Below are 11,469 nucleotides of genomic sequence, written 5' to 3' on the forward strand. Positions count from 1 at the left end.
TCCCCGTCCCCGTCCCTGAACCCGTTTGAAATACCCGAATTTTTAAAATAATATATATTATCGGGGCGGGTTTGGGAGGGTTTTGTATGGGGATAGGATTCCCAAACCCGTCCCAATATATTTCGGGGATTTTTAAAAATCCCCGAACCCGAAATCAAACCCATTAACATATCCCCGAATCCGCCCCGTTTCGGGTTTTCCCCGCGGAGCCCCGAACCCGCGGGGAAAATTGCCATCCCTATATGGTGCGAATGGTGCCATCAAACATTTTAATTTTGATAGTACCGACCCCAGCGATTTCCAAGGCATGATCATTTCCCATGAATACAGATCCTCCTGAGACTGGTTCATAATGATCAAACCATTCTCTCCGAGACGTCATGTGCCACATCGCTCCTGAATCCATAATCCATGTGTCACAAAATTTGTGTCTGCCTTCTGCAACTGTTGTTGCTTCGCTGAATAAAGTTTCACCACTGCCTGAAGTACTGGCCACATTTCCTTGAGAACTCTTCTCGATACTCGTACACTCTTTCTTGAAGTGCCCTTTACCGCCACATTTAAAGCAGTAAATATTTTTCTTCTTACTTCTCGACTTTGATCTACCTCATCTTTGGCTCCCACTGGAGTCACGTTCCATAAATCTTCCTCTTATCATCGGTAAAACATCTGCCTGCTTCGAGGTTACCAACCTATCTTCCTTATTCTTGCGCCGGCTTTCTTCTCCGAGAACCGCAGTTAAGACATCGTCGACTCTTAGAAAGCCCATAAGAATATTGTTGGTAATGTTGATGATAAGTTGATTATATGAATCTGGTAGACTTTGAAGTAGAAGCTCCACACATTCATTTTCCCCTATTTTATGCCCCATGGAAGTGAGTTGGGCAAATAGAGTATTCAGTGTGTTGATATGGTCGGTCATCGATGAAGATTCCGCTATCCGAAGAGTATAAAGTCTTCTCTTTAGGAAAATCATGTTGTGTAGCGACTTGACCTCGTACATCTTTGTCAGAGTATCCCAGATAACTTTGACTGTTTTTATCTCAGAGATACTTGATAAAACTTCGTCTGCTATAGCCAAGTATAAATTGACAACTTCGTTGTCATTCATCTCGTTCCACTTTCCATCATCTGTAATCTCCACCGGTCTATCTCCAATAGCCGCCAAGCAATTCTCCTTTCTTAAAACTGCTTGTATTTTTATTTTTCACAGCATAAAATTGCTTCCGTTGAACTTTGTTATTTCGTACCTTCTCATCATTATGTTTACAATAATTTTAGTAGACTGGACAAAATAATCCCGTCTTAAATAAAAAATCTCAAAAAATCTTTTCTGATGTGGAAGATCAGTCTAGGCTGCAACCACATAGCATACTCAGAATTTTAAGAAATTTTAAACCAAGGCTCTGATACCACTTGTTGGTCCCACGTGCGGTAATTTGAGATAAAACCCAAAAATAAAGAATAAACTGGACACTGAGATTTACGTGAAAAACCTCTAAAAATTATTAGGGTAAAAACCACGGACAAGATAAAAAGAATTTTCACTATAATATTTTGTGGTGTACAACTCACTCACTTTGTTTCCAAAGAGAACACACACTCTCTTAATACAGGAGAACAAACACCTCACAAATATTATAGAACTAAGCACTCAAATGCTTATAAGATGAGAGAAAACTCGAAGAAGGGATGATTTCAGAATGAAAGGGGAGCTCTATTTATAGAGCTTCCTATCAGTGTGAATACGCGTTAAAAACGCGTATTCTTATTTTCAATCAAACACAACGTGTTCCACAAATCGAAAATGAACTTTATCGACATGCATTAATTGCACACAATTGCCGACATAATAGTCATAGACATAAAAAAATCATTTATTTTGATTTTAATTATAGAAAATCCTTTTATTTTATAATCATGTCAAGGATATATAAGATTATTAAATTTTTTTTTATAGTGTTTGAAGTAGACTTCACCAAGGGCCGGGTCCCGTGGTCAATGAGCTGGCTAAGCGGATCAACAAGTTTGAGTCGGAACCGCGACCTGAATCGTCCTAATTAGATGGTATGTTTACGGTTTACGGATAGAAACTCGTTGATACAGCATGTCATATTATTTATTTATTTTTTTTAAAAAAAAAGTAAAATGGAGTGACCAACGGTTCCATGATTTGGACTGTAACATGCCACAAGTGGACCGGTTAAAGATTGGGATTTTTCTGACCCGGACCGAACCCGATCCCGTGGCCATGTCTAGTTTACAGTAGATTAAAATTTTAAAATAAATTATATTTGGATATACTATAATAATAATATTGGACAATGAAATATGATGAGATTTAATCTTTCAAAATAAATTTAAATAGATGAAAATTGTTTATTCTTATTAAGAAAAATGAAAACGTTTTTCGAGTGTGAGAAAGATTAGCTCATCAACTTTGACTTTTTTTGTTTTTTATAACAGATTGGAATGTTTTTTATTACAGATATTTGAGAGTAAGACTAGATTTAGATAGAAAATCTTTGACCCAAACAAATATAGATCTTGGTTGCTTTTATTTTTATCAAAATAAAAATTAAATGCCATTTCAAAAAAAATAATTTAAAACTCATCATGAATTATTATCTTTTTTTTCAGAACATAGTTTTCTCAAAAAAATAATAAATAAAATTTATTTTTATTTTATACATTAATTGGATTAGAAATCGATTCCTAGCTTTTCTATTTTTAACAGAGGTTATGGTCATGCCATGAATGATTTGGTTCTTACTTTAGTTAATAATCTCATTATCCAGAATTTTGTTGCCTGAAATCTTTTTAGCCACTCAAGTATTTATCAACTATTTATAGCAGCTAAGAGAAAACTACGGTGACGACCCAGATTAGATTATACACCCCATTTTGCACCTCAACCATAATATATGACAACACCCAAACACCAATATGTCAACTTTAATTTAAAGGAGAAAGCGACAATTATCATTTTCAGGAAAATACAAAGCATCTTCGGATATCAAAATCAAATGATATGTCCAAATCTCGTCACTGGAAATAAGATGTGACATTACCAGCAAACATATTCCATAAATAATCGAACAAACCAGTCCCCATACATTATGAAAATACCTTCAAACTTTAAGAGCAAATGAGAGACCCTCTGTAGCTAGTTGATCCAAGCTATCAACTGAAGGCTGGACTCTAGCAAGATTGGCGATGGCTTTGTTTTCTTCCGGAGTACCACTCTCCAAGAACGCCCCGACAAGTTTTCCGTTTTTGATCCAGTATGTCCCAAACTTGTGAGTTGGAGATATCGGGTCGTGCTCTCCAAACAGCACGGTGTCACCAACATTGTCGCCATAGAATTGCCATGAAAGGTCAAAGGCACGGGAATAAAAGTATGGGAGATAGTCATATTCGTCAATTGATGTTTTTTGTTCACTTGCAAAAATTGCCTGCAAAATAAGATGTGAGACAGTTTTGTGTTACAAGGAATAACAGAATAACAAAGATTTCAACAATCAGTCTGCATCAAAGCATTAACAATTAAGGGAGTATTTGAGAAAACTTTTACTGAATTTTAAGTGATTTTCCCAGAGATTTTTTGAAAGCATGTGAGAAAAAAAAGTAGGGAGTGTTTGAAAATAAAATCATTAAGTTAACACAAGCTAAAGTTTGAATGTTGTGAAAAAAATTGATTTCAAATTTATTTTTTCCGTAAAATTGTATCAATATCTTTAACCTACATAACATTTGCTTTTTTAATTATTTAAATTTTGATATTCACACCATCAACAATATATTTATATAATTATTATTAAATTTTGAATATTTTGTATCAAACTTAATTTATCTTTTATAATATTCATGCTTTAAATTTTATATAAGATTTAATAAAAATTAAAAAAAATAAAAAAATTTATATAAATGCACAAAATATATATAAAAATTAAATATGAAAATGTAAATTATAAAAAATTGATTTTTAAAATATAAAATGCTTATAATAAAATATGATTTTGAATTTTATGAATTTCATTTGAAACTCTTAAAAACTCATATATAAATAAAATCTAACATTTTAAAAAATCTCCAAAAATATTTATAAAAATTGAGTGTAATTGTGTGATATGTAAATTTTTTTAAGAATCAAATGTCAAATTGTAACTTTAAACCATTAACCAAAAAGTAGAAGCAGAAAAATACATCTCAATCTAGCTTTTGGTTAAAAGTTATAAAGTTGAAACATAAACTGGTTTTCACGTATACCCCAAAGCATTTCCCCAAACTAGAATCCAAGAAATTCTTCTTAGAAGCTCTCTCTCACACTCTAAAAATGCAAGTAGGATGTGGGGGATTTTGTCGTCTGATATCATTAATAAGGAAAATTTGAGGATTTAATTATATAAAAAAAAACATATGAAAACATCTTTGTGGCGCACCTTCACAGCTTGTTCAGCAGATTTACGAGCATGATCAACGTGTTCAACTCGTCTGATATCATTAAACAATTTCATGGGGAATGTAGCAACATCACCAACAGCATAAACATCAGGAACGCTGGTTCTGAAGAAGCCATCAGTCTGCAGGCATAAGACCAATCGTGATAAATTGCACAATCTAATACATACAGCACAACGTGCTGGATTGTGAAAATTTCTAAGTACAAAAGGGTGCTCGGATTCCATAAAAGTTGGAGATTTGCCTCTCCAGTTTTCTTGTTATCTTAACAAGTGTAAACAAAGTTTTCTATCATGCCTCTCAACAATAATATGTAATTAAAATATTGAAGGAAGAAAGATTAAGAAGAAATGTAATATTGTATTAAACTGAAATATGAAACCCAGAGTTTATTTGCTCTGTACAATCTCAACTCCATAGCAGACTGCTAGCAACTCACTCAACAAGAAATATAACCGAATGCCATCTTTACTCGATCCTCTCATATATTATATCCTCCCTGTTTTTCCCTTCCCCTTCCTAACATACACATTTACAATCTTGGGCTCGGGCCTTTCATTATGATTAGTAATTGGGACCAATGAATCTGGGATAACTGGAGAGTGGGTCTAGGTTCATAACACTTTGACAATTTTTTGTGGACACCTCCAAAAAACAAAGTGATCTTCTAAATATGTGAATCGTAAGTTCGCTACAAAATAGTAATTAATTTACGTATGTCCAAGAAACAATATTTCCTCTCAAGAAAACTCTATCCTCAAATCTTTTGGGTGATTCTTGTACCAGTATATATCTCATCAATTTCAGAATATTTAAGTATGACCTAGTAACCATCAACTGTGAAGGGGAAAATTTTTGTAAACATGAACCGACAAGATAACAAGAATACAGTCAGTTCAGGGATGAGGACATAAAGGGTAAAGTTGCACACCTTGATTCCTCCTTTCTCCTCTTCAACTTGGCCCTTAAATAGGGTAGTAAGTGGCCTTCCACCCACACCAACGACAACAATGTCTGCTTCCAGGACCCGACCATCTTTAAGTTTGACCTCTTTGACCTGAACGATGAGATAAAGAATCACCTGATGTTAGCCAGTGATATACAGCCTAACTAATCAATAAAGGAAGCGGTTTGGTATTACTCCAAGATGGCCAGTATTAGAGTAACTTTAGCCTGTGATTGGATAATATAGCATTTTAGTTAGTTAGAAGTTAGTTACAGGAGGTTGGAAACAAAATATATAACTAAGAACAAGGATTGATATAGTTACATCGCAACATTCGTAAAATTGTACGAATTTATAAAACAAAAAAATGCACAAATTTCTATTAAAAAAAAATCAAAATGATACTTTAAATCTAGCATAGTGTTTACAAATAAATGAGGTTAAAATCTAACCGTAATACGAAATTTTTATGGATAAAATTGTTATTAATAATATACAGTACAGTTATAGCTATTTATATATTTGAGGATTAAACATAAAAAAAACATTATATTAGGATTTAGGTTAGATGGTTGATTAGAAGAAACAATGTATAAAATATTTGGGATTTGAAATATGAAAATTTTCAATCCTAATTTAAAATATGTGATTTGGGAAATCAAAATGAAAATTCAAAATATTTTTATTTTATTCTTATATAATTTGTAAATGAAAAAAAAAATTAAAAAATTTTTGAGGGGGGAGCTGGCAACCAATTGCCACCCGCCACCCCACACTCCGTCTCTGCTACAAGAACTCACCTCACCATCTTCATTGGCGCTAAATCCAACGGCTACAGTGCCCTTTATAATTTGGATTCCCTTGTTTGCATAATAACCCTCGTAGAAGGCAGCTAAACCAGAAGTGAATAGCCTAGGCACTGTAAAAGACAATCGATGGTAGCCCACCATAAAGTCACAAAATAGAGCATATGAAATTATTTAAAAGTTTGAAATAAGCAACATATTTAACTTACTGCACCAAGGTTCTGGATAAACCATTGTGACATCAATATCATTGATCCTCAGAGCTGCACTTAGCTCGAGACCGATGTAGCCACCACCAACAACAATGGCCTTTTTATTTTTCTTTGCTTTGATTGCTTCTACAAGTTCATCAGCATCAATAATTTCTCTCAAATAAAAGATATTTTTGGCTTCAGCACCGTGTACACCAAAGTCCGTCAACCTAATAACCTGACAAAAGCAAAATATATAATCAGAAACACACCAGCTACATGGAAGTAATAACTAAAGGGGGAAAACGAAAAATTCCAAGAAAAAGACTCTTACGCTAGATCCAGTCGCAATAATCAGCGCTTGATATTTAAAAGATTCCCCATCAGCACTGATAAGAGTCTTTGAAGCAAGATCTGCTTTGACTATTTCGGTGCTAAGGATCAAAGATATTCCTGTAAGCATAGAACATAAAGCTTTATAAGGGATGTAAGAGGCAACATTTCAAAGAGATGTGAGTGATGAACTCCATTGAAGCACCGTCAAAAGATATCCAACATTTGCAGATATTTTCAGAGGTAAATATTTTAAGGTATTACCTTTCTCAGAGTACCACTCGGGAAGGAGCCTCTCTCCTCCACTTCCGACGCATACATGAAAACCAGGAAGTCTTGCAGTTCCTGTCGAACACAAAATTTAGATGATTTCAGCTCTTTATCTGAGATATATACGAGAAAGAAAACATTTGGCAGCAAACAGACAATAAATAAAATGTGATGAGCATATAGAATCAAACTCAGTTCTGCTTAAAATTCCCGAGTCTTGTATTTATAAAAAAGGAAAGATGATTTTTTTTTTTAAATCGAAACAATGACACCATTAGATTTCAACAAGAAGTCAAAATTGATATTCATCCCTATGACGCACAAGTGTCTTATGTATTACTTTATTCAATAGGAATTTTCACTTAACCAAGACAATGTCAACAATTTACCATGACAAAGAACCTCAATTGACCATGGATCACAGACTGAATTTAAACCAACTTACCCTGAGGAAATAAATATGCCTTGCTAAGTGCTGGGCGTTCATAAGGAGCCACCTGAAACCATCGTTAAGAGTACGCATAAATGTTTAGCACAGGGGGAAAACAATTATACCCAAGAAATACACCTAAGATTCTGCATATATACAATATTTTTAAGACCATAGAGGGAAGTAAGAAGTGAACATCCACACTAGCCAATACCCATTTTTAAACACGGGTTATAAAATTTACATCGTCAGACATGAACCAAAAGGAAACAGAGTCCAATAAACTATGCTGAGTACGGCTACTTCCATGCTAGCCAAAGGCAGGCCAAAATTTTGAGCAGGGAACAATAAATTTTATCTAATAAAAATGTTATATTAACTGGTTTAGTATGCAATCACAACTTGACAAGCCTTACAGATTAATATATTTCTGTAGACCGAATGGTTTGTGAAAGTAAATTTTGGCTCAGCACGAAGTATTGAATATAGAATAAAAATTCATTAACAAAATCAAGTGATTTCCGAGAGGATAAACAGGAAGTGCGACTTTTTAAATTTTCTAAATTGGTAGATGAACAATTTTACAAAGTTATGTGTCTAGTACAATTCAAGAACTTTTAGCATGCAAATATGTTGATAACAAAGATGCAACCCGCTTGGAAATAACATGCCATTATTTGATTAAAGTTACATAATCCAAAATACTTGAAGCAATTTGGAAGACCTAATCAAGAAAACTATTTTTTTATCACCCAAACAAAAGGAAACGGTAACCTGACCAATGTTAAAGTGTGTGCTATCTTATATCTCAATTCTTTGAGCACGAAATGAAGATTTGAAAATGATTGAAGATATACACTTTTGAAAGTTCCATCCAAGGTATAGAACTTTGAGGGTATACATTTCATACAATAAAAAAAATTTAAAGTGATAGATCAAGTATAATTTAAATTCCTGGAGGGGATAGAGAAATTCTTGTGGAGGCAATTTTATGATTTTTTTCTACTTCATAAATGCAAAACTAACTAAGAACATAAAAGTGAGGAAGGGCGGTCATGCTGCATCCGCTCATACATCCAGGTTTGTTTTACTTCCCAAGGATTTAAGCCAGATCATTATTTTTAGAGAGGAGAGATTAACTTCAATTCAATCTTCTACATCTAATAAAAAATATTAACTTTATTGTGGCACTGTTTTCCTAATCTTTTTCCCAATAACTATAACGGAAAATAAGAATTTTCTGTTCTTTTTGCAATAATTATAATGGAAAAAGAGACTAGACGAGAAGCTTAGGGTATACTTGGTATTGTTTCCGGAGTAAAAAACTATATATCTATCTTTCCTATATTTGATTATCTACATAAGGCGAAATTCGTTTTATTTGCCTAATGTCACGAAAGGAAGAACTTTTTGAGGAAAAAAGGTTTTCAAAAATATATTCTGGAACAAGATGAATGTTTTGGTTTTGTTTGTAGAGAAAAACAAAATTTACTGTACTCGTTAAATTGTATAAGCTTTTGTGACCTTAACTGTGAAACATAATAATACTAGGAATTGTTAAATGGGTGTACCGCTTCTTTGGAAATGATAGCCAGTTCTCCAGGTTTAACTCCCTGCTTAGAAAATTCCCTAGCAGCATATCCCTGCAAGCATAAACAAATGTCAATGCGGTTTCATATATTTATAGGCAAATTTGATCAATGGATATTACAATTTTTTCCAAACCTAGATCTGAAACACAAGTTAGATATTTATATGTGATGAAGTATTGGGATTATCATAATCAGGCTAAACTATGAGCAGTGTTTCTAATTTTTGGAAAGAATAACTTTTCAGAGTCCAGAAATAGTCCCACAACAAGCCTTAACTTACTGACATCGCAGAATAAACGACTACACAAAACTCTTTATTTAAATAAAAAATCTACCAAATATTATTCAAAACGAGACTTCAGAAATCAGAACCTTGTAATTATTAACTATTGGCCGACTAGAACTCCATGCCCATAAAAAAGTACACTTGAGCTTCAAAAGATGCTTTTATATTTGAGAAAAATACTACAATTTACGTACATTAATTCATTCTCCCCTTTTTGACATGAGGGTCAGAAAGGTTTCAGGACACACAGGTAGCCTCCTATCGCACTTCTTTTATTAAATAGATGTATCGTAAGCTCAATTTGATCGAACGCTCGAGAATTGAGATTATGAAATATCACTTACAATAAGTAGAGCCTGAGAAAACATAATTTTCAAGTAATGTTACATAAAAAAAACTGACAAGCTTTGCACATACATAACCTACTAAACAGCATTTAGATTCAAATAACAAACGAATCAAGATCTAGATAACTAGCACAGTAACAATGTAATACTAGCCAAACCCAAAAAGAAACTGAACAAATAGTAGCAATTAACTCAACAAACAGTTCTTCCGTTCTCCATTTCAAATTGAAACTCACGATAATAAAAAGAAAACCAACAGCATAAAAAAGAAAAGCATTAAACTCAGGAAACAACATAACCCAAAACATCAGTATATCAGAATCAATCACGATTCAGGAAAAATAGCAACACAACACTCGCATAGAAGTAAGACAATGATCAATGAAAAGATTACTCACCGCAGAAACCCCACCACCTAGGATCACGTACTTGAACGTCTTCCCAGCCATTTAATTGATTGAATCGCCGATCGATCCTCAGTTCGCTCAGATTTTCGGAATTATTTATTTCTTAGTTTTTTTTTTTTTTTTTTGGGTGCGATGGGGTTGGCAAAAACAGTGGGGAGATATTTAGATTGCTGGGAAGGACGATGTGTAAAAATAGTCGAACAAGTCATGGAGCACACACGTGGCGAGAGATCAACCGTCCAATTTGCTGACAGAGATTAAATACTATTGCCAAATCACGAGTTATTACATGGCAACCTTTAGATCGGATGTACCAACTTTTGACCGAAGTTTTCAAATCTTATAAGTTTCATAGCAAAAATATTGATGATCTTGTTGACGAAAAACGTTTGAGACTACAATGAACATGTATCTTATTATTTTAATTGTCATATATTATTTATTTTTCGTTAAAAATTCTAACTCGGATAGACGTAAAAAATTCTGACTTTGTAATTGAGTGTACCGTAATTTTTTGGATGTCTATTGATGTTTAGAGGAATGAGTATTATCCAAAAGACATGTTCTTTGATAGGGAATGATTCAAAGACTAAATAATGAATCATTCTGCATTTCCAAATAGAATTGAGAAATCTGCACGCAGCTTTCTTATTGTCCAGAACACAAGGGTCTGAAAGATGAAACCCACCCATTTCTTCATCATGTTTCTTGACGTGACAGGGGCACGGAAATTTTATACATGCAGTCGCGCAAGGCGAACAGTGGCCTGTAAGCATGCAATGCATTATGCATCTAACAAAATATTTTGCCAGACAAATAGAAAACAGCTAGATTTGCTGTGAAGTAGTCACAAGTACCTTAATTCATACTGCAATCATGAAAAATACAAAGAACATAAACTTAAATAGAAACAATGAACCTTGGACATTAATTCCCATAAAATAAATTGAATCGAAGTAACGAATAGGCATTCAGACAAATCAAGTGGTTCAAATGATACTTTATTCAAACAAAGCTCGAGCTGCATTAACTTTTTCGAATTGAGCTATAGCCTCAGCGTTACGTCACTTTTATCCCCTGCACCTTTCCCCAATCATCCAGTTTGTAGAAGTACTGGAGCACGGCGAGCTTAAACTTCTTCCTGCGCTTGATCTTCTTGGCTTTGTGTATAGTAGGTCTTTTTCCTACACTCTTAGGCTTTGTGTAGGTCTTCTCCTTGCGCTTCTTGGCACCACTGCGGAGGCGGAGGACAAGGTGGTGCCTGGACTACTTTAAATAGATATGGTAATCAACTATATTTTACCATCCCTCCATCCATCATCATAGGTTATTTTATCCGCCATAAGCAATTCATCACGTGATCAATTAGAACTTTGTGTCTTCAATTCTACACTTCTACG

General features: G+C 33.9%; 1 protein-coding gene across 1 annotated transcript; it reads right to left on the minus strand.

Moving 5' to 3' along the window:
• Positions 1-2,937: 2,937 nt before the first annotated feature.
• LOC140985798 (monodehydroascorbate reductase-like) lies at positions 2,938-10,219 on the minus strand. The gene is made up of 10 exons (XM_073453730.1): positions 10,061-10,219; positions 9,009-9,080; positions 7,453-7,504; positions 7,002-7,082; positions 6,739-6,857; positions 6,423-6,642; positions 6,208-6,326; positions 5,393-5,518; positions 4,443-4,583; positions 2,938-3,455 (listed from the first exon to the last, which is right to left on the minus strand). The coding sequence occupies exons 1-10, from the start codon at positions 10,109-10,111 to the stop codon at positions 3,132-3,134; spliced, it is 1,305 nt and encodes a 434-aa protein (XP_073309831.1). The 5' UTR covers positions 10,112-10,219; the 3' UTR covers positions 2,938-3,131.
• Positions 10,220-11,469: the final 1,250 nt, after the last annotated feature.

This window comes from Primulina huaijiensis, chromosome 1 (genome assembly GCF_012295235.1).
Source record: "Primulina huaijiensis isolate GDHJ02 chromosome 1, ASM1229523v2, whole genome shotgun sequence".
Lineage (NCBI taxonomy): Eukaryota > Viridiplantae > Streptophyta > Magnoliopsida > Lamiales > Gesneriaceae > Primulina > Primulina huaijiensis.

Coding starts and splice junctions, on each gene's coding strand:
- LOC140985798 (XM_073453730.1), bottom strand. CDS start 10,111: ATGGCTGGGAAGACGTTCAAGTACGTGATCCTAGGTGGTGGGGTTTCT. Junction 5,519..6,207: donor GCGCCAATGAAGATGGTGAG/GTGAGTTCTTGT, acceptor CTCATCGTTCAG/GTCAAAGAGGTCAAACTTAA. Junction 4,584..5,392: donor AGGAGAAAGGAGGAATCAAG/GTGTGCAACTTT, acceptor TTATGCCTGCAG/ACTGATGGCTTCTTCAGAAC.